Here is a 23,912-nt window from a genome sequence, read left to right as displayed (position 1 = left end):
TTTGTCTATTGTTCAACTGGTCGAGGTTGAAATGGGATTTAGAAAGTAATTACTAACAAGTAATCCAATACTTTTTAGAGAGTAATTAGTACAGTAATCTAATTACACTGTTGAAGATGTTGTTAGTCACTAGCAACTTTATAGAGTAACTTACACAAAACTGGTCACACTAAAATAATCAACGTTTTAATCTGAAACATTGGTGAAATAACTAAGAAATGACAAAAAACTAGTTATCTTTTAGCTATGGATATCATTTTAAAGGCCCCCAAAACATCAAACCTCTGCCAACAGCACAAACTGTAAAGTTGAGTCTCTGATGTCTTTAATATGTAAATTCTTATTCTTTTTTCCATACAAGCATTTAAAAAAGTGCTAAATTTGATTGTAAGAATGGCTCATTGAATATAAATGAGTAATCTACATGGAATGAATATGAAAATATATTTTCTCTGAGTGCAGATACCTGGGTTTAAGTGAATACCTTTCAGAATAATGTAATCTCCATAGTAGCAAATACTGTTACAGATGTTTAGCTTTGTGATACAAGTACACTACCTAATACATATAAAATAAACATCATCAGACATGCCCTTCCTTCAAGACCAGCACACCATAATCACCACCAACTATTGACCATCAAAGGGGCTTCAACATTTTTGGTGACCCTGAAAACAGCCATAATATTACATGACTGTCCCACTTATGGCTACGATATGTAACATACATAATATTTCCTGCATTGTAATGTACCCAAGACAGATTTGACATGGCACATGAACAAAAACAAACAATTGCTCTGTAAAGAAACATTGAAACACACTGACATGATGCTTTTGCAATTACACAAAAATAAATTATGATTATCCACATACATAGGATGAACAAGCAAACAGTAAAAAGTGACAATTATTTGCATGAATGTAACAGTTAATTTAATCCAAATAATGCAATGAAATTCTGAATGAAACATTATTTAATATATGTGATATATGTGACTTGAGATATAGTATTTGACTGTAAGGCAACATGTTTGCAGTACCACATTTATAAGCTGCATATTCTGCGATCACATGCTTGCAATTAAGTTGATTAGCAGCTTTCCACTGGAGTCCTTTCTTCTATTCAGTCCTTTTCTTCCTCAAATCCACTTGTTTCTGATGCCTGTGTGTTGTTGCTGTCTGTGGGCTCGGTGTGGAGTTTGCATTGCTCCTCCACTGTGGACAGACCAGTCTTTTTTGGCAAAAGAGGTACAGTTTCATCGCTCAAGTCTGTTGAGTTTTCTCGTCCTTTCCCTGTCTCCTCATGCTCCTCTGGTTCTTTGACCTTGTGTACAATGAAGAGGTGTCTGCTGAGAGCTAGCTGAGATGTGAAACAAAGGCCGCAGTGTTGGCACTGGGGTGTGTCGCTATCGGTTCTGTGTTGAGGTATGTGTTCCTGAAACTGGGCCTGGTTTTCAGAGGTAAAGCCACATTTGGCGCAGCGATAAAGTGGCTTAGGCCGCTTGGCAGGGGTGTTGTATGATGTTCCCTCATTTCCTGCAACTCCATGGGCCTCCTCCGCTCTTCTTTTCGGCTTTTGAAAGAGGAAGTATAGTTGTACACGCAGTACTTGAAGAAATGTTTCTATAAAATAAATAAATGAAGTATTTGTGATTACCTGGCCTGTGGGTTTGCCCACCTCCCGAGATGCTGGCTTTGCCATCTGGCTGAAATCTGGGTTCTTGATTCCATGCATCAAGCTGATGTGGTTCTTAAGCATAGAGTGTTTAGTGAAGGATATCCTCTCATTTGTACAGTACCTTCAGAATGCATCAAGAAAGATACAAATCAAGGTTGCACTCCTCATAAGAAAGATTCTAAACATATCTTCATGAAACTTTAATTATACAGCGGTTTTACCAGCATGTGTAAACCTTCTTTTTCCCATCGTGGTCACTGCGAAGGTGTCGTTTAAGACTCAAGGATGAATTAAAGGACCTTTCACATTGTCGACAAGGATGCCTCTTTACAGACTGCAAATAAACATGAACGTTCAAATGTTAGAATCTTGAATCACAAATTGACTCGAGAAAAAAAAAAGGAGTACTAGTCATTCAATCAAATACAAAATCCACACGCACTGTGTAATACACTGCTTAACTTCAAATCGATTATTGAAGGAAAGGATCTCACCCTGCCATGGCTGGTCTTCATGTGATTGACGAAGGTCTCCCTGTCAGGGACCCACAGGAGGCATTCTCCACAGGTCCAACCAGTGTTCTTCATGCTATCTCCAGCACTTGACTTCTGTGCAGCAGAACTCTCTCTTCCCTTCATGCTGGCCTCCTTAACCGGTTTGGTCAACCTTGGTTGGGGGGTTTGTGGTGACAATTTATTAGAGAAAGATATCGTCTCTGTCTTTTTAGGGCTTTTTTCTGCTTCACCTCTGAAAACGCCACCATGAATAGCCTGCAGATGAAAGAGACAATTTATTTCACTTTCTGAATGTGAAAAATTATTTCTATATCTAAATGATATAAATACACAACCACTTTTATTCTGATTGAAATGAGACATCTTTTGTACAGTGACAGTACAATGGCATTTGAAAAAGCAGTGGCAGATTAAACAGTCAAAAATAAATGACCTGCTCTTTCTTTCCTCGATGCAACCACAAAAAACAACACATTTCTCCTTGCACTTTCATTCTGCCCCAGTATTATACTACAAAATCCTTTTTCTATTTATTTTCCGTTTATCCTGCTATCTAAACAGACCACATTAAATAATAGTTGTATATGCTTTCTCTGTGTTGACGGTATGTATTTTAAAGTTACAGCATTTTGTCTAATCTTTTGTAAAGAGTTATTGTAATAGCCAATCCTCGCTCCTACATAAGAACCATGGTGTCACACTGAACCACCATCTGTCATTTGCAAACACCCCCACCTCAAAAGACAGACTCTCATCTTGACTACTACATGCCTCCCAGCATGCAATCAAACTCATGCAGCTTATGAGGAATGCTAAGTCACACCTGACTATAAGTCTCACCGGGTCAAAATTGCATTGTTGAGAGAGAAAACATTATAATTTGCATTCATTATAAACAAGATTTATTATAAACGCCAAGCCTAAATTAATTTATGTAAAGCAAAACTGAAACTATCAGCGTTTGGGAAATGCGCTATACAAATAAACTTTTTCTCATGTACCTCGCTCGTTTAGCATGAATCCAAATGTGTGTGCTTTGCGCATGTTTTCCGACCTTGACACTAATTGGATTATATACAATGCTTTGGATTACGTCGCAGCATTTTGCAGATGATAAAAAAAAAAAAACGCAACATGTATTCTGGAAAATATGGTGTATATATACAGTATTAGGTTTATTTAGACCCCACTTATTTGCATCTGTACAGGAAGTACTTAATTCCTAGCAGATAATGTTCTAAATGGTCTGCTTGCCATCTGGTGAACACAACAGTCTCATAGCAGAACATCTGCTAAATGTCTGAAATGTAAATGTCTTCTGTCATTGACAGAAACTATGTAGAAAATGTGTATGGAATGAAGAACTCACACCTCCTTCCAAACACTGAATAAATTATTCAGTGAAGATTTCCTTCAATAAGCACATTTACATGCATCTATACTCTATATAGTGCCAGTACTCAATACTACCGGCACTGCTGAAAGGTTGGCAGTTGGCACCATTACATTTTTAAAATTTAAATATCGACTTGGTAACGAAGAACCAGTACTTTTGACAACCCTAATACAAACCTTGAAGTGTTGCACCAAAAGTAGTTTCTCTGGGAAGAATGAAGTGCACTCTGGACACTTGAACACGCAAATACGATGATGAAAATGTTGAAACAACAGCTGCTTCCTCTTAAAGACTGTTTCACAGGAACACTTGTAGATCACCCTGCACAGAATAAACCAGAAGTAACGCCTCAACAAAGTTCTAGGAACACTTAGAGAATTATGACAGTATAACAGATCAATAGATGCACTTACTGATGGCTGGGTTCACTGCCGCCATGCTTGTTTTTTACATGCATCAGACAGCCGTCAGAAGTTTTGAAGGCTACAGGACATATAGTGCACTTATAGAAGACCTGACAATGCTTCTCCTCAATGTGACTCTTCAAGAGGGACAGTGACATGAAAAGCATTTCACAATGCAGACACCTGAAGGAAATTGCATTTGAGTGAATCAGAGAGGGAGAGAGAGATGACAACATTAAACAGATTCACAGAATGTCATTGGCCTAGAGGTCACAGTTCAAGGTACTTACGAGTACCCAATTTTACGGGCAAAATGGAGACAATTCTCTTTCACATGCTTCTGGATGTCCGCCGAGCGACTGAGTGCCCCACATTCAGGACAGCAATAAGGGGATTTGTGTGTGTGAATGCGTTGATGGGCCCTGTAGCTGCACTTGTTGGGTAGCAGCATTGAGCAAACCTTGCACATCTGTATTTAAAGAAAGCAAACACAAGGGTCAATGACACAGAAGAGTGTCCATCCATGACGAACGCAAGGAAAAATCTATTAATCTAGTTTCAAACAAGTGCCACATTCTTGATTTTATGGGGTTTTGAAAAAAATCTCATACCATTATCAAATTTGACCATCAAGTAAAAAGTAATAACACGTCTTCCTTACATCTTGAAAACAGGTTTAACCATTCATTTTAACAGTTTAGTATACTTTTTAAAATAAGGTTAAAAAATATTTTTTTTAAATGTCAAACTATAAATTATTAAAACAAGTTTTTGGTGGTCGCACCACATTAAAACTAATCTTGCCTAAAAATGTGAATGATCTGATATTTTAAGGAACTTTTAAAAACACTTGACAGACAGTCATGAGGGTCTGCAGATGTCCTTTCTATGATATAATTTCCTGTTTTATTTTTTTCTGCATATAGGTCAAATCACATGACTTGATTTGTTGGACAAACTTTTTATATATATAATCTAAAATAGAAAGCAGTGAAGCAGTTGTGTTAAAAAAAATCCTTTAAAAAATCCTAATACAATATTATGAAAAAATATTTTTCATAAATTAAAAACATCAAAAGAGGACATCATTTGATTTTACTGTTTTTTTTAAATAAAAATGTATTTTATGACCCATTTAAGAATGTAGTAGTAATAATTTACAGTTTGTTACGCTTTGTGATTCCAGTAGTAATAATAATAATATGACTCACCAGACCTTCAGCCTCCGATGATCTCTGATAATGACCTGCAAGTGCTGTGTAGTCTGACATCTGTTTATTACAGTCCAGACATTTGAATCCATGCCTAATAACTTTGTCGGGATAAAGTGGTAAGACTGCTTGGCCTTTGGATGACTCCGTGGTGTTGCTCCCGCAAGGGATCTGATTCACGGACTGCTTAGGTTTGGTGGGTATCAACATATGGTCAACAGCAATGGGCTTCATGAACAACTGAGTGCACTGCATCACCATACCTTTGTTCTTGTGTTCACGAGCATGTGCCAGGAGAGCACATTTATTGAAAAACACCAATGTTTTGGAGCAGTGCGTGCATGCGACTTCAATATGCACACTCCTCCGGCTGTAATGATAAGAAAGGCTCTTTTCCAGCCCGAACGAGTCTCCGCATTCTAGGCAGCAATAGCCTTGCGGTGGGAGCTTGATATTGGTGCCTGGTGGTGGACTCAGGTCAGGAACATATGTTGGCACTGGGTTTGAGTAATTCAACAGTCTGTTTAAGGTTCCAGCTGCAGTATTTGAGACAACAGCTCGTGTGTTTGGGGATACTTTTTTAACTTGATGCACCAATGGTACAGAACTGCACACCATTGACGATGATAACTGAGAGGGCTCCTGTCTGTTAGTGGAAGACCTTGCTGTAACCGAGGCAGCCACGCTATGTGGGACTAGATTTAGGTTTGCTAAGTGTAATGCCTTTGGAAGGTAGTTTGTATTAGCAGAAGAACCCATCTGAGCAGAAGAAGCCTTCCTTTGCTTGTTTCCACCATGTGTTGTCTTTAAGTTATGACTATTATTTTGGGTTTGAGGTTTCTTTGAGCTCCTTACCAATTTCGGGGTGGATTTGCTCCCCAATAAAGCGTTCTTCGAGGCTTCCTGATTTCCATCTTCAAAAATGACCTCCGAATTGATATCATTTGAATGATACACAGGCAATGTTTTCGAGAAGGCATCTTCAACTGAGGACTGAGATGGCGAAGACCCAAACGGTGACGTGAGATCTTCGGTCTCAGAGTCAGGCAATATGCTTGTGACGGTGCGTTTGATTTCTCCAGATGAGGTTTTGATTGTCTTTATTCTGACTCGTGGGATGGCTGGAGGCGAGCCAGTAGCGACAGCTGGAGATGCTTTGCCACTGCTGTCACTGCATATACTCGTTGGGCTGTCAGGCTGTTTCACGAAACGTTTCACCACTTCCAGAGGACTTCTTGGGCTCCTTGGCGAAATGGGTATTTTTGGACTAATTTTCATGGTCTCTTTTGGGGTAACTGGAAAGTCCCTTGAATTAGTTTGCCCACCAGGATCCTTTTTAGCATTTAGGGCTACTAATGCATCAAGACAAGAGGACAATCTGGAAGAATGAGCTTTGTCGCATGGACGGGAAGAAGGACTAGTCGCCTCAGGGGTTGAATATGCATTTGTTACACAATCTTGGATGCAGTCCCTCTCAGTCACAGAATCATAATTTTTTGATGAGCCATCACACTCGAGATCATCCACACCTTTTGAACCATGATGTCTTTCATTGCACTTGTCTGTCAAGGTGGATGCATCTGGATTTCCATGACTGTCTAAAACAGGAAGAGCCGAAGATTTAAAGAGTGAATTAGACGAGAAGTACAATGTCTTTGCAGATTTTGGACGGTCATTGATTCCATTGCTTTGAATGTCTTCAGATTCCGGGCTAGATATTGGGCTAAATTGAGGCATAGACGCTGATAGAGTAGGAACTTTTTCAGCCTTGTAGAGGGTGGGTATTTTTTCCAAGGAATGTCTTGAACAGTCCCCATTGACAGAAGAGCTATCCAGCCTTGGATAGCTAGAGAGATGTGTCTCCAGTGACCCTGCAGAAGTTTTGAAACCATTTTGTAAAAGCTGCCCCAAATGAGAGCTCTCCTTCTCCACAAGATTTTCATAGGAGTTCTGACGACTGGTGTTCTTTACTATAACACTGACAGCAGGGACATCAGTTGTAGGCACTGGGTGAGGGATCAAAACCGTGGCATCCATACACATCTCTGAGTGCTTCAGGTGTCCCTCTCCCTCATCTTGATTCCCATGAATGGCTTCTTTGGCATCCAGACTGGTCGCATCAGGGATGTCAAAGGCAGCCAAGAGATCATCAAAATCAGGTGTCTTCATATCACCCATGATTGAAGGTTTTCAAAACCTGAAGCAAATACAATATAGAATGAGAATTAAATCAAATGATATGCAGACCACATACAATCAATGTAAAAAAAATTGAATACAACAACTAACAGACATAAAACCACAACTTCATTTATCATCCTAGATCTATAAAATATTCAATTGCAATGATGACTAAATACAAAATAAAGATATAATAGTATTCACCATTTGATACCTGGTTAGTTCATCTCAGCAGTTGTTGGTGTCCATTAGACTTGCTGCTGTGGACTTTCATCTGCATTACACTGACACTTCCAGGAACTTCCATAGTATCGGTCCAGCCAGCTCAAAGACTTGTTTATGGAAACTCTGACTCCTTTCTAAGCAATTTAACATCATACTACTGTGTTTGACATAACCACACTCCTGTTTTTCTTCCAGCCAGTTAAATATTACTCAGTATATTTAGCCTGTCACCATCGCTTAAATTAGTTTATCCTGAAACCTGTCGAATAATTTGTTATAGACCGATAGAACACCTTTTTACAGGCGTTACGTCAATAAAATAACACATTTACACATTTGTACGAGGATGTTGGAGTTAGCTTTAGCTTATATGCTAACTGAAAAAACAAACCTTCGGCAAGCTAACAAACCGTTCACAACATCGCTTACAGTCATATTGGTACTATTTCATTCCTTAACACATGACCTGTCATTTCTACAGTGTTTAATGTTAAGACAGAAGAGAGAAATGAAGAGAGCAAAGCGGTTCGTGTTGACAGAAGCTTTAACGTTAGCTGTGCAGTCGGGTGCGCGCTTCTCTAGCTGCTTGGATCCCAGCTCTGTAAATAACGCAAACCTGCGGTAATACTTCAACAGTCTGCGGGTCTACAGCCAAACAAGCATTTAAAGCAACATTTTTAAATGCCATGCAAATGGATGTGCAAGTCAGCGTAAGGTATGTTTGATTTGTGAGGTTTATAAAAGTGAGTTGTTTACAGTTGCCCGCTGTCTGCTAGCTAACAGCTCTCTCCCCTTCCTGTGTGCTTGAGAACCCCGCTCAACGCCACACACGGGCTGTGGCTCAAATCCTTGTGAGGTGCCTACATAGACAGCATTTGTGGAAAGCCTTTTTTTACAGTCTATGAGGGAAAGGCATTTTTGAACATGCAAAACGCGCCTATGACGCGCAAAAATGCAGTTTATGCGCAACCTCAACTACAATAAAACTACAACTAGCCTATTTCATAAAGAGTGTTTACATGCTCGGGGACAAATTACTGGAAAAAATCGTATTACGTCCATAGACTGTAGCAGCTACGTCTGACCGTGGCACATGGATTTCTTTGTGTTTTTCCTGATCAATTTCTACAGGCTTGGTCATGGAAATTTAGCCAAATTAGCCTAGTGAGCAAATAAGACCCCGATTATTTTACCATTGTGATGTTTTCACTAATTTTTTTTAATTCGTTTGTTTACATTTCTATTCAATATTAGCAATAAAAATAAATGTTAACCTTAAATTTGACATTTTTTAAATTTAGGCAACACATTGTGGTTTTTCTGTCACATAGGTTGATTAGATAAAGTTAAACTAAAACAGACTTTGAAAGGGAGGAAACGTTTTTACTGAAAACTAGGGATGTCAACGATTAATCGATGATCGATTAATTGTCGATAACACGTTTAATCGATAAACCTTATCGATCATCGATTAAGCAGGTTCATGCGCGTGCGTGCTGCTCAACCGCAAAACATGTAAGCGAGCGCGCCGGAGTTATGTTTGGGACTATTTTACACCTTCATCATGACTATAAGTTTGCGTGTGCATTCGCTGCCTTTTGTTTTGTGCAAATGTAAGTTGTAATAGTTTATTTTGTGTGTGCCTATCTATATCTGATTTATCTCATATTGGATGCATTTGGTTAAGAATTGACGCAGCGTGATCTTTAGCGCGCGCAGCTCAAATGGCAATGCACGACTAATAACGACTATTGGGACTGTCATATTATATAACATTATAAAGAGAACAATATTGTAATAAAACATTGTGAATTATTTGGGTTTAGTTGCCGTGTCGTGTTGTTCCAGGAAGAGCGCGTCCACAACATGAGTCATTCTGAATGGCACGTAACTTAGTTCAAGTTCACTTGTGCATTCACGTCATTTTGTGCAGATATTATTTGTAATATTATGTTTATTTTGTATATATCTAATTAATCTCATAGGATGCGTTTCTTTGAGTTAAATAACGTGCTAGCAAAGTGCTCAACGGTTAAGTTATTCATTCAGCGCGCGACGCTCAAGCAGAATGCACGACTAATAACGAGGATTAATTTGGGACTGTCATATTACATAACATGAGAACACTATTTTATTAAATCGGTGTGAATTCATTGGGTTTAGTTGCCGTTTTAAGTGCGTTGTTCCAGGAAGAGCACGCGTCCACAAGTTACACCGCTTAAAGTTACACCGACAAGCGCATCTGAGGCGGCGTTGGTGACACGTTGTATTAGTCGTTATATTTGATTATTAAATATTTAATTTAATTCAGGGCCTGAATTTCGTTTTGGAAAATGGGGGGGGGGGGGGGGGGGGGGGGAATTAGATGATTCTCATGGGGGGGATTTTTTTTTTGAGGGGGAGAAGGGCGGGGGGCATTTTTTCCAAACAAAAATTACATTTATCTTGCCTAAATGTTTGCGCTCATTGAATCTTTACAATGGGGTAATATTGTTGTTAAGAGTTTACACAACACAAGGAAGCTTGATTTAAACTGTTTAATTAAATTGAAAAAAGTAGCACAAATAAATACAATAGAATAAAGATACAAATAAAGACAAATAAAGAGAAAAGTTTTTCAATGGGTCTAACTTCATATAGGCCTGAAACTGAATAAAGTAATCAAATGGAAAATAACACTGGGTAGTATTTTAGTCCTGAATAAATTAAATATATATAGGCTATCCTGATTCCTTTAACTTAAAGCTATATTTTGTTGTTTTGACAACTAAATTAATGAGCTAGTGCACGGATTCTGTGTTCATTATACTGGCATGCGTTTTATGCTTATTAAAAGACAAAACCGACTATGTTTAGAGTATACTCACGAAGACCGAAATTGACACAATTTTGCGCGTTAAAGCAATATAATCCGCGAAAAATAACTTTTGTTACTGGCCAGCTGTTTTTGAGGCGGATTTTCTATGAATGTGCGCATAGAAAATCATCTCAGAGAGCGTGCGAGCACTGATTAGTTTAAAATCGCTTGAATGTTTAAACTGGTAAGACTTAAAAAGACGTGCAAATGGTAAACTTCAGTCACGATGCAGCTGGCCCGATTGTGCAAGTGAATATTCCGTCATGTCCCGACTCCTAAACGCGAGTGTGTATTATCGCCGCAGCGCTTGATGCTTGCCTTGCACAACACATTTTGAGAGAAGAGATAGAAGACGCGGCACGCTGAACACTCACGCTGTTTGTGAAATTGCGCCTGGCAGATAGTTGTTAAAAGAATGATTTGATTTTATAATCTGTGTGGATTACGATTGCGGGAATTTCCTGCATTATAAATGGGAGACCTGTGGGAATTATTAGAATTATGCGCAATACCCGCAATCCCGCGCCGAAATTCGAGCCCTGAAATTTAATTATCAATCACAAAGAAACATTTTACAATCCTACTAGCCCTTTATTTAGATTAAAACCATTCTCATTAATTTGGTGAGGAACATAGCGGTTTGAGCAGCATTTGCAGACGCTGTCATGCTGTTGGCCATATGCACTGCAGCAGACGCATATTGCAGTATTAAGGCTAACGATTAATCGATTAATTGATCGTTAATTTAAACGACGATCGATCATGGGAATTTGTGAAAATTGACATCCCTACTGAAAACATATCTTTCTGAAGAAACTGCCAAGATATAGGTAGGTAGGATTAGGGTTAACTTGTGCTGATAACATACATAATCACTGGAATTATCAAAAACAACACGTAATTTTGATGATAAGTGGGATTGATTGAGCAGTCATATTCGGTACTGATTGAACTGATTTAAGAAATTGTTTCCAAGTTCAATGTTCCATCAATGATACAAATATAGGTCTATTAATTCCCATCAACGTCATGTAACTGGACTCATCTAGTTCACAAGTCCTTAGCTCATCAAATTCCTCCATGACCATTCCAACTATTAAAATATGTAGACTCTACGAAAATTTATAAGCACCTAACCTAACCTTCACTTTTAAAAATACCATTTCTTTTGAAACATTTTCTTAGAGCTTATGCTGGTCTTTTCTCCCACAATAAATACTTATTTTGCAAATACATATATTGACAAAAATTAGTTCAGACCTGGGATCCCTTGCTTGTAAGAATGATAATAAACAATATCAATGTTTATGTGCTTGTCATTGTACAAAAATTAGCAGGCACTTGGCTGATATTAAAGAAATATCATGACTGCTTGCTCCAGCAAAGCACATAAAATGCCTTCATGAATGTCTGTTAATGTGTTTTGTACACATTGGACCTTCAATAAAATGCAGTGATGCACAATTCGGTCTATTAAGCTGCAAGTGTGCGTCATCTTGTGTTAACTGTAAGGAATTAGGCACCATTTAATTTTATGACTGATTTTGAGTTTCCAAGAAAACAGTCATAGATTCCACATATTGTCTGATAGTTGCATTTAATTGATTAATTCTGTAAACTTCATAAGCATTCTATGCTTCAAATGGGAGCTTCAGTCTACTCTCTTGAATGCATTATATACCGCTTTAGGGTCAGAATGGCACTATATTTGACCTGAATTTGAAGTTAAATGGAAATCAAATTGATCTAAAAGCTGCATATATAATCAGTGTACAAAGACAACATCAAAGACTAAAACTTTCAGTCTTCAGGAAACGTCCTATAGACGTATTGCAGATGAGCAAACACTCTAAAATATCTGTCTTCCAGAGGTAAACACGTACATCAAATAGACGTCTCCGTGATGTACGTGTGCTATGCTCATGTTGTTGCCTGTGAGTTTTTATTACTGTATAAATGTTCTGTATTCAGGCATAAAAGTAATTTATATTCTACAATGTGCAACAGTGGCCTCTAGCGTCCAAACTGTCTAAAGCTGGTAGTGTTTGTATGGTTCGTACCGGTTCGTACACCTCACTGCAGTGCTGTCTCTTTTTTTAATGCTTTTTTAAAAAAAAACTGCACATCTATAATTCTGCTATTCTGAGACCAACATCTCCTATGATTATAGATAATTATTGGACCGCCTATAAAAGTTGTGCATTGTGAATCCAAACCAAACTGTATGCTGCTTACATTAAACAGTAGACTTGAGAGTATAGGAAGTCTGAAAATTCTTCATTCTTCAGGTATATATTGTGTTTTGATATTGGTTATCATGTTTTTTTTGTTCATCTTGCTTCAGGCCCGGCGCCTTGGACATCCCAGCTCTATCCCTCCACCCATTAGATCCACAGAGAGATGGACGTCCAGAGAGGAGGAGCTGGATGCCATTGGATGTCACTCTGCAGTGAGCACTTGGCCTGAGTGGCTTCAACATGCTGTCTGTCAGAGACGATAACATACATAATACATAACTCATCACGTATGTGAGTATAAATTTGCTCTTCACTCGCTGAAATTGAATCGGAATGATCAGGGAACTGAGTGACATACTTCACACTGCATGTTAAATAGATGTAAAAAAATATATAGCAAAAAAAAAAGGGTGAAAAAATCATCAATCCAATTGAAAGTTTGCCGAGTCAGTGAACATCGTTCAACATGTGTTGGTTTTGACAGATATTTTTTATGCACAAACTATGCATTTAATATTTTCAATCATTTTCTTTTCTTGACTGATCTGTCTTAATTTTGGCAATAAATGACCTGTTAAATGAGTGACCTTGAGATGAGTCCATGCAGTCGTCTAATTTGACTCTTATATGCTGATGTTATATTATTATAAACTTGACAGGTGATTTTTATAAAAGAGTATCTTCTCAGTTTTTTAAAAGGTTTAATAATGTAATACATTTGAATCGTGTGTCCTGGCTCTGGGCCTGTTTTGATTGGTAATGTTTTATAGAACTGATATATAGATAATTATGGATATGGATCGCCACCTGCTCGTCATGTGCCTCTTCCTCTGGGACGGCCATAGAACGGCAGGCCCTCCGTCACGTTACATTTTTGTTGTTCCTGATAGTTTGTTTTCCTTTGTATCTTGTTGGCCTCTGAAATAAGGTGGAGCTTCAGTGTAATAAATGATAAAAAGATGCTGTTGCATGACTACTCAGTGTAGCCCACACTGACTAGTAATCTGATAGCAACGTGCAAGTGTCTTAAATAAAAACAGCACATTAGTATGTAGTTAATTAATGATAAGATTTCCAAGTGAGCAGAGTATATATTCCAGCTCAAGGTTCAAGACCCAGCAGTTGTCAGAGAGAACGCAGAATGAGTAAGCCATGTATTTACTTCTCCATTCTTTAGAGATTTATTTCTCAAACAGGTATTTGAACAGCCTAGTTTTATCATGGTTTGCATAAAGGAGGTGTTGGTTTCGTATATGTAGGCAGTCGTTAATGATTGTTTGGGTGAAATGCGAAAACGGACATGTTTAGAAACTTGCAGCTCTTAAGGAATTACTGGATCAAGGTTCATTAGGGCTGGTAAAACGTTTTCTGATACTTTTCTAACAGCGGACAAAGAAGATTTACAGCTGACAACCGTCTCGTATGGGAATGAGCAAGGTGTGGACAATCCAGCATTTGCGAAGGTAGGCTTGAGAAAGTATGAGGAAGTTCTCTGAAAAGTTAACAAGTTAAAAATCTCAATTTTTTAAATCTTTAGGAGGATAAATTAGAAGATGACCTGAGTGACAGTGATACAGAAGAGTCAGAGAAGGAATCATGCCTAAGGTGTGGTTGTGAATTTAATCAGTGAATACGAGGTCATTCAGATTTCATTGTCACATTATTTAGTAATGAAATTCCTTTGAAATTGCATAATGCGTCCTAATAAGCTTATCCTAAATTATGCTGTAACACTTCACATGTTCAAGATCTTTAGCTATTATTTATTGTTTACCACAGCAAAGCATGCATGCCCATCACGGCCGCAGAGATCTTCTGCAAGGCACACTCCAAAATAATCAAGTACATCGCTTTGGGAATCTTTGCTGCAGGTAACATATTTTCATCTTCCCTGTTTTATGTCTATACACTATAAAATAAAGGTTCAAAATGGAGGTTTCAGTGAACAGTTCTTCAAAGAACCATTTTGTTTTCTTAGTGTCATTTTAATAATCAAAAGAAACTTTTTCCACTTTAAAGAAACGTTTGTGCGCTGGAAAGTTCAAAAATGTTCTTCATGGATCCATTGATGTCAAGAACAGTTATTCTTAAGAGTGTTATTGTTTCATAGGGATGCATTATCCATTGGTGATTTTCTTTTTTCCCCAAGTGAACAGTGTACAATACCTGATGTTTTTTGTATTTTAAATTGTAGGTTATGTAGCATACTTCATTGCTGCATGTTATTTGGACTTCAAGAGGGCAGTGGCTCTGGTTGTCCTCACTTGTCTTGGGGTGTTCATCATCGCGTGCAAACTAGTGAATAAGTACATGGGTGACCGTATAAAGAGGTTCTTCAAGCCTGCTCAAAGGTGTTTCAAATCCAATATCAGATGGATAAAATGGTGAGTAGGACACGTTGATACACTATCGTTAAAAAGGTTTGTGTCTGTCTGTTATTAACTGTTTTCTATTTGAATATATATACTGTATATTAAAATTTAATTTATTCCAGTGATGTAAAGCTGCATTTTCAGCATCATTACTCCAGTCTTCAGTGTCACATGATCCTTCAGAAATCATTCTAATATGCTGATTTGCTTCTTATTATCAATGAAAACAGCTGTGCAGCTTAATACATTTTTCCAGGATTCTCTGATGAATAGTATTTTTTTTAAAGCAGCATTTCAACAGAAATCTTTTGTAACATTATAAATGTCTTTACCGTTAGTTTTGACTGTCAATTTTACCCTTGCTCAAAAGTATATTTAGCTTGGAATGGTTTGGAGGCGGCTGATTTAAGAGCTGTTCAGAAGAGAACCATTCCCTCTGTAATTTCCTATGGCATTTTTTTGTTAGCTTTGTTGCGAAAAAGTTGCTTTATAATGGATACAACTAGTACAACAATGTGAGATATGTATTGTGTAACAACATGTTAGTCACTTGTGTTTTTAAAGATCAGAAAACTCATGTATGAGGTTTTGACTGTAGAACAAAACAACAAAATGAATGTTTATCACAGACCTATTAGGGTTATAAAAAAGGAAATATATTTATACATATTAATATATAAAAAAGGAAATATAAATTAAAATGCCAAAACATGTTAATTCAAGATTTAAACTAAAATGATTTCTAATAATTATTTGGTAACACTTTACATTTCATTAGATTACTGTCAGGGTCAGTGGCTGTAATGCAGTGCACAATGAAAGCAATATGGAAGGAAACGAAAAAGGAAAACTAAATTAAAGAAAAATTCTTTAATAAATCCACAAAGAATACACTTATGATACCGGTTTCTGAACCGAAAGAACTCAAGGCTTAATAAATACACAGGGAATGTAATTAAGGAGAACAAAACCAAACCATAACAGAACATAACAGAATGTGCACGTTATAACAACATCAGTTAACCATATTAGTTAATGAACAACATTTCTACGGCATTTATTAATTTAAATCTCAAACCACATGAGGAATCACCCGTTTTAAACAAACACCGAACAGAGGAGAGACTGCTGGCAAAAAGAGAACGACAGAGCCCGTAATAAAACAAGAATCAACATTAGCTTGACTTTTCGGAGATGGTGAGAACTGAGGGATTTGAAATGTTGACATGACATATGGCAAACAATGCGGAAATGGCATTTTTATTTCTCAACAGACGAGTAAGATATTTTATTGAACCAATAAATTGCCATAGCTCTCTATGATTATTATAAAACATTAAATTGTAACCGGTCATTTCATTATGGTTGTTGCAGCGCTGTGCTGGGATTTATTTTCAAGGAAGTACCACGACTATTAATGGGTAAAACTACAGTAACGTCTACAGCTAGTCAACATGAGATCCTTTCCATTCTAAACTGCTTATATCTCTTAAGCCTAGTAGTGATGTTTTACGAGGATAATCTCTCTCTCTTTTTTTAGTTATGAGAAAGAACCATATTCATCCGCACAGTCAAGCAGAGCAAAAGCATGCAGTTTTGTTTTTTAACTGCTAGAGGGCCAAAAGTTGCATAGTGTCCCTTTAATCTCAACATTTACCAAGACATTATTACAATTAAAAGTTGTATTTGTTAAGACATTAGTTAATGCACTGTGAACTAACATGAACAAAACAAAGAACAATACTATTAGATGAATAACTCAGATTAATAAATGCTTTAAAAATAATTTGCTCATTGTTAGATCGTGTTTGCTAATGCATTGACTAATGTTAGCAAATTCGATTTTATTGTAAAGTGTTACCAGTTATTTCTACAATATAATACAAAATAATTATTAATAATTATTAAAATAATAAACATATAGTTCTCCTCTTCAATAAATGTTGTTTTTGATTGAAGAACATGCAACATTCTGAAGTCACAAAATAAATTGTGGTTGATTAGTTTGATTTATCAAAACTCCTGGTTTCTGTTCATAAAATGTATCAAACAAAAAAACAGCTTAATCATAATTACAGCAGAAATACTGGAAATATATCAGATCAGAAAATTGTGTTGGACCATGTAAGGGCCTTTGAAAAGGTTGAGAACCACTGCTCTAAATATAATAAAAATATGCAATGTGTGTATTTAATAACAAAAATATGTAAATCATAACTATACTCATGTGTCATGGTTGATATGTCTCTCTGTATGTTGCAAGGGTGTTCATAGTAATTGTGCTGGGACTGCTGGTGGCATGGCTGGTCATCGACACACGAAACCGCCCAGAGCAGCTCATCTCTTTTGCTGGTGTCTGTCTATTCATTATTGCCATATTTCTCTTCTCTGCACACAGAACTGCGGTAAGTGATAAAACACACATACCTGCGTTATATGCTTTATTGAACGTGCTTATCTCGGAATGCTTTTTTTTTAGACTTTGGAATTTCTGCTAACCTTATCAGATTGTCGAGGCTATCATTTCCTTACAATAAAACAGTTGTATAGACAATGGTTTTAATAATCCACAACTGTATACATTGCACTTAAAAAAAAATAAAAAATTGTGTGTTTTTGTTCCTTTTTCTTTTTTAGTGGTTGTTAACAAAATCATTGTTTGTATTGAATGCTGTGTAGGTGAGCTGGAGGACTGTCTTCTGGGGACTTGGTTTGCAGTTTGCCATTGGCCTGTTTATCATTAGGACTGAGCCTGGTTTCATTGCCTTCGAATGGCTTGGAAAGCAAGTTCAGGTATAACATAAAACATAATTATTATTTTATTAAATTAGAAAAACCTGAGCATTTTCACTAGTGGCCTCGGACATTTGGACACCTCTAAAATAATCTCCATCCTACTTTAAAAAGATATCTCATTAAAGAAAGTTAATATTTTACAATCTGTGGTAACTCCTTGAAACAAAACAATAATTGATGATTTAAACTACAAGAGTGAAGGAAAAACAAAAAAACATTCCCTGGTCTAAATCGTTTTTCTTTCTTTTTTCAGATATTTCTGGACTACACAAAAGCTGGTTCAGGATTTGTGTTTGGAAACCTCATTGAAAACATATTTGCTTTCCAGGTTAGTAATGACACATTCTTGGCATGAAATGCATGGATGGGTTTATTTCTACTACTGAATGTTGCTCAATACACGCAGGCTCTGCCTATAGTGGTGTTCTTCAGCAGTGTAATGTCCGTGCTGTACTACTTGGGGGTGATGCAGTGGGTCATCACAAAGGTAAAAGTGACTCAGTCCAGTCTTGTATCGATTCAACCTGTGAGACCTTTAGAATATGTACTTCATATGGCTGTATTAACAATGTATCATTCTGTGTTAAGATTTCCTGGGTAATGCAGTTAACGATGGGAACCTCCTCTACAGAGACTCTCAGTGTGGCAGGGAACATTTTTGTTGGTCAGGTAATATTTCATTTCATGTCATCATTCACTCTCAGAAAAGACAGGTAGAAAAGCTTTCACTGGGGCAGTCCCCTTTCAAAAGGTAATGATATGTACCACAGTAGCTACTAATATGCAGTGTTAGGGAAAGTTACTTATAAAAGTAATGTTACAATATTGCGTTACTCCCTAAAAAGTAACTAATTGTGTTAGGTACTTTATATGGAAAGTAATGCATTACGTTACTTTTGTGTTTTACTTTTTCTCACCTGGGCTTGGCTTGCTTTGTTTTTTTAATAACAAAAAATTATTATTTAATTACTATTTTTGGCAAATGTAAAGACCCTTTCACACCAAAGTGAAATGAACAAGCCTATGGCTGAAGGAAATGCAAATTCACGCATGTACAGTAGAAAACCAACCTTTAGCTGTCCTGCCATTCTGGATTGCAGAAGAAAAGGACACAGGTGAAGAAAGTTCAACACTCTGGCTGCATTCGAAATCGCAAACCTACTTTCTTGAGTAGGTACTTACTTTGAATAACTAATTACTTTGCGACCTCTAAAAAAGTATGCTCTACGTATATAGCATGAATGTGTGTATTATGAATGTAATCTGGATGTACTACATTTGCTCAATGTGTCCTCACTGCTATTCATAAATCCTCTCCCGTGGCCTCATGGGATAGTAAAGTGTCCATCGTATGCACACTTCAGAATCTCTGCGGAAGTAGTAGGTCGTCCAGGTACTTTTTGCCTACTCTGTTAAGAGTACTGTGAATTTGGACATTCTTCTTTTGTCACATGCTGTTTTTTCGCCTACTATATAGTAGGGAAGTATGTGATTTCAGATGCAGCCTCTTACTCTAGCGATAAAAAAAGAAAGAAACACAAATGTGGTGGATCTAAAGTCTTTTTTGCTTAGTAGTATGGTTGAATCGGATCATCAAAGGTCGGCAGCAAAGACATTGGTTAATAAAGTTAGATTAAATAAATAAATTATATTTGTGTAATTTAACATATTTAATTATTGCAGGTTTGTGTAATATTCTGAGTTTGCATTTCACTATTTTTATTCATTTGGAGCAATACTGAATCCTGTGCAAGTGAGATGAGTAAATGCATGTTCATATTTAGTCTAGGTCTAAAATAACCATCATGTTCACACACAACGCCTCTGCACCTACTCCTGATTTCTATCAACATGATTGAGAAAATCATGTTGATTACATTACATTTGAATCTGATTACATAACTCATGTTCCTAACTAATGCGTTACCCCAACACTGCTACTTTAGTTACTTGGTTACTTAGTTAGTTACTTAGTTAGTCACTTAGTTACTTAGTTATTTTAGTTATTAATATGCACCCTTAAAGGTGAAATAAGGTACAAAGGTGTACCTTCTGAAAGGGTACTGCCCCAGTGACAGCGTTTCTACCTTTTTTCTATAATGTACATCATTTTAAAATAAAATAAATAAAATAAAATACATGAGGATGCAACATTATAAATGCACTACATTTTTTTCTTAAGGGAGAAGATCCTTTAAAAAGTCAGGCAATTAAACAAGTTTGGGTCAATGATAAAGTGATGTTTTGATGTGTTTCAGACAGAGGCGCCCCTCCTGATTCGTCCTTATTTGAAGGACATGACCAAATCTGAGATTCACGCTGTCATGACTGGAGGATTTGCCACCATTGCTGGGAGTGTTATGGGGGCATTCATCTCATTTGGGGTATGGCAACATGTACTGAATTTTATTGGAAAAATTCTCCCATGAAAAGTTGGAATGAAAAAATTAATGAGTTTAGTTCTTACCACTTATCATTTTCTGTAAAGCTGCTTTAAAATGATATGTATTGTGAAAAGCGCTATACAAATAAATGTGAATTAAATTGAATTGAATCATGTTACATTCTCTATGGGATCATTAAAGTCTCCTCCACACAGATTGATGCCTCGTCTCTGATTTCTGCGTCAGTGATGGCTGCCCCGTGTGCTTTAGCCATCTCCAAACTATCCTACCCTGAAACTGAAAAGAGCAAGTTCACATCTAAAAGTCAAATTAAAGTTGACACTGGGTGGGTTCACCTCTCAAATATGCAGTTTAGGTTTCTAAATCCTGTATGTTTTGTGTTAACATGTTTTTATTGAATGTCATGTTGTTTGTTCTCAGTGGTGAGCAGAATGTCCTGGAAGCTGTCAGCAATGGTGCATCTGCATCTATTGGGCTTGTGGCCAACATCGCTGCTAACCTGATTGCTTTTCTCGCCATTTTGGGCTTCATAAATGCTACTCTCAAATGGTTGGGAGGCATGGTGGGATACCCAGATGTCAGTTTTGAGGTACATAACCTAGTGCGCATATTGCATTTATTTGATCAAAAATACAGTAAAACAGTAATATGAAATGTTAATTCAAAATAAATGCTTTCTATTTGAAATGCATTCTATTCTATTTGTTCCTGTGACGGCTGAACTTTCGGCATCATTACTCCAGTGTCACATGATCCTAATAAGATGATTTGCTGCTCAAGAAACACTTCTTTTCATTATCAATGTTGAAAACCGTTGTGCTGCTTAACATTTTTGTGGAATCCGTAATACAATTTTTAAAGGATTCTTTGATGAACAGAAGGCTCAAAAGAACAGCATTTAGTTGAAATATAAATCTTTTGTTTACTGTCACTTTTAATCAAATGAATGCATCCTTGTTGAATAGAAGTAATACTTTCTTTAAAAAAAAAACTTTTGAATGGTTATACAGTGTATATTCATGTTATATCAAAATTTAAGGGTCATTATCATCACCCTACAAATATTTATATTCAAAAGTGAAGTGTTTTAACAGAGCCATTATTTTCAACCCTGCAGATGATCTGCTCCTATGTGTTTATGCCGGTGGCTTTTATGATGGGAATCCCATACGACGAGTCTTTTACAGTGGCTGAACTTATTGGCACTAAACTCTTCCTCAATGAGTTTATAGCCTATGAGAAGCTGTCAGAGCTCAGAAACAACAGACTTAATGGCATTTTAGAAAACAAAGTGCTCTCAGTAAGTATTTATGTAACGTCTCTTCAAATTGTGTATAAATATGCTGTTCAAAAAACATTATAATTAGTCCAATGTATAATCTGAAGTCTGTCAGAAGCATTACAAGTATGCTGTTCAAACCATTTGCAGGTTCGATCAGAAATCATCTGCACCTATGCCTTGTGTGGCTTTGCTAATTTCAGCTCTCTTGGTATTATGATTGGAGGCCTGTGTGAGTATCTATTCAAAGCACTTATATGAAGTGTGCTTAAACGATGTACCTTGTGACATCTTTTTGCCATTGATCAGTTACATTTTTAATAACACAATTCACTGATCATTTTAAAAATGTTATTATTCCACAGCTTCTATCTGTCCATCAAAGAAGGGTGACATATCTGCTTTAGTGCTCAGAGCCTTGTTCACAGGCACATGTGTTTCCCTGATCAATGCCTGTATTGCTGGTAAGCAATCTCTAATCATCAAAATCAGTGTTCTAACTTTAGTCAAACCAACATCACAGCTTTATGTATCACCACACTCCATGAAGTTGTCATTTAGCAGATATTTTTATTTAAAGCAACTTACGTTACACATGAGAGACTCCTTGAAGCCTTGCTCAAGAATACAACAGAGATGGGTTATGAATTGCTAGGGCTGTTCAATTCCAAAAAAAAAATGTCTGATTCCTTCGATTCCTCACTGTTGCTTTTCTTTTTTGAAAGAATGCTTTATTGAAGCATGTTCACCTGATCTCACTTGATTACATGATATGATATGAATACATAAAATGAAGGCTTACATGACACAGAAATGTTAAAAATACATATTACTGACGTCATTACGCAACGATGTAAAAGAACGGGCTAGCTTAAAGGGATAGTTCACCCAAAAATCACCTTCATATCGTTCCAAACCCGTAAGACTCCAGAACACAAATGAAGATCTTTTTGATGAAATCTGAGAGCTTTCTGTCCCTCCATTATGCCCAGTGCATTATGGGTGTTTAAGTTGTCCTACCTATTTGGCAAAAGGGAAGACGAAAAGCCTTTAATCTCTGTTTCCTGTAGTCAGGTAGCACCAATTTTATTTAATTTTCACCTTTTTACTGGATAGGCAGCCAAATTTGATTAAACAGCCCATTTTTCCAGCAGTAAAGTACCTTTTTAAGTTACCAGCACAGATCTTAACCACTAAGCCAAAGCACCCCCAGCTGGTGGTTTTGATCAAGTACAATCTGGTATTGTTATCATTATCATTGTTCTACATGTAGGTATCCTTTTCGTCCCTCCGATTGACTGCGTGGATCTGTTTCAAAACACAGTCTTCAATACCACAATACCCAACATTGACAAATGCTGTAAGGAACTTTTTGAAAGGTAAGGACAGAGAATATTGTTGCATTGTAGTAATCTAAAAGAACTCTGGATATAAACGTTTAAATATTTACTTCGATGGCTTCGATATAATATTTTTTTTTTTTTGCAGCACTATCAACAATGGAACAATCTCTTTCGAGGGGTCCTGGAGTGGAGCGAAAAATGCTACAATTTATTTTGCTAACTGCTGTGGTCTCTATGAGGCAACTGTGTGCATTTAGTTTGGCCAAGAGGTAACAATACAACAATGCAGAAAACTCATCTCAACTAAATATAATGACTTTATTTATTCAATTCCAGAGGTGGGTAGTAACGAAGTACATTTACTTCGTTACATTTACTTGAGTATTTTTTTGGAAAATTTGTACTTTTAAGAGTAGATTTAATTGTGGGTACTTTTACTTTAACTCGAGTAGATTTCTAATGAAAAAACTGTACTTTTACTTCGTTACGTTTGGCGACGTTCCTCTCGTTACTTTATTTTAATGCAATATGTTGTTAAAAGCGTAGTTTATTCTAAGCGCGCGCTCTCTCTTTTTTCTGGGCATGAGCGATGCTCAATTCACAAATGAATCACTCTTTTGAGTCGATTCTGTTCAAAGACTTCATCAAACAAGTTGGGCAGATCTGTCTAAATCGGTTCGCGAATCAGTTGGAATGATCTGTTCAGTTTCCTGCACGCACGAATCGTCTCGGAGTCGTAACAGGAAGATTTAAGAACATCAAGAGCGTTGTATGAAGTGGCAGTCTACAGTACAGTCTAGAAACTAAATCTGCAAATGCATCATATTTTTTGCCAGCGATGAAGATCTTTATTAGTTGAACTTGAACATCTTCGTATGTTACTTCGTAAGCTGTCTGTGAATGAATTATTCCACACGACGATAGGCTACATTCGATTTTATTCAGGACAAGGTAATACATTTTACAACCAAACAGATTATTGCGCCATAGCACTACTACAAAGTATGGCAT

General features: G+C 36.9%; 2 protein-coding genes across 2 annotated transcripts; one reads left to right on the top strand and one right to left on the bottom strand.

Annotated features, from left to right (window-relative positions):
- Window positions 1–303: 303 nt before the first annotated feature.
- On the bottom strand, window positions 304–7,938 carry znf592 (zinc finger protein 592). The gene is made up of 8 exons (XM_056255883.1): window positions 7,592–7,938; window positions 5,207–7,403; window positions 4,286–4,464; window positions 4,005–4,178; window positions 3,768–3,912; window positions 2,175–2,450; window positions 1,902–2,014; window positions 304–1,801 (listed from the first exon to the last, which is right to left on the bottom strand). The coding sequence occupies exons 2-8, from the start codon at window positions 7,382–7,384 to the stop codon at window positions 1,126–1,128; spliced, it is 3,741 nt and encodes a 1,246-aa protein (XP_056111858.1). The 5' UTR covers window positions 7,385–7,403; window positions 7,592–7,938; the 3' UTR covers window positions 304–1,125.
- Window positions 7,939–13,686: 5,748 nt separating this feature from the next.
- slc28a1 (solute carrier family 28 member 1) lies at window positions 13,687–23,229 on the top strand. The gene is made up of 18 exons (XM_056255870.1): window positions 13,687–13,851; window positions 14,093–14,169; window positions 14,244–14,311; window positions 14,486–14,577; window positions 14,901–15,090; window positions 17,342–17,483; window positions 17,758–17,871; window positions 18,128–18,202; window positions 18,281–18,361; window positions 18,463–18,543; window positions 20,133–20,258; window positions 20,474–20,604; window positions 20,700–20,868; window positions 21,397–21,579; window positions 21,709–21,790; window positions 21,924–22,022; window positions 22,832–22,937; window positions 23,047–23,229. Exons 1-18 carry the CDS (start codon window positions 13,848–13,850, stop codon window positions 23,156–23,158), a joined length of 1,932 nt encoding a protein of 643 aa, XP_056111845.1. The 5' UTR covers window positions 13,687–13,847; the 3' UTR covers window positions 23,159–23,229.
- Window positions 23,230–23,912: the final 683 nt, after the last annotated feature.

This window comes from Rhinichthys klamathensis, unplaced genomic scaffold (genome assembly GCF_029890125.1).
Source record: "Rhinichthys klamathensis goyatoka isolate OS25496 unplaced genomic scaffold, OSU_Roscu_1.1 h1tg000005l_1, whole genome shotgun sequence".
Taxonomy (NCBI): Eukaryota; Metazoa; Chordata; class Actinopteri; order Cypriniformes; family Leuciscidae; genus Rhinichthys; species Rhinichthys klamathensis.
This window is presented reverse-complemented; position numbering and strand designations above follow the sequence as displayed.

What these genes read in the sequence shown, in the direction of transcription:
- znf592 (XM_056255883.1), bottom strand. Translation starts at nt 7,384, where the DNA reads ATGGGTGATATGAAGACACCTGATTTTGATGATCTCTTGGCTGCCTTT. An exon ending in CATCGGAGGCTGAAGGTCTG is followed by an intron (nt 4,465 to 5,206) that starts GTGAGTCATATT and finishes CTTTAAATACAG; the next exon opens with ATGTGCAAGGTTTGCTCAAT. An exon ending in GCCCGTAAAATTGGGTACTC is followed by an intron (nt 4,179 to 4,285) that starts GTAAGTACCTTG and finishes AATTTCCTTCAG; the next exon opens with GTGTCTGCATTGTGAAATGC.
- slc28a1 (XM_056255870.1), top strand. An exon ending in AATATCAGATGGATAAAATG is followed by an intron (nt 15,091 to 17,341) that starts GTGAGTAGGACA and finishes GTATGTTGCAAG; the next exon opens with GGTGTTCATAGTAATTGTGC. An exon ending in CAAATTAAAGTTGACACTGG is followed by an intron (nt 20,605 to 20,699) that starts GTGGGTTCACCT and finishes GTTTGTTCTCAG; the next exon opens with TGGTGAGCAGAATGTCCTGG.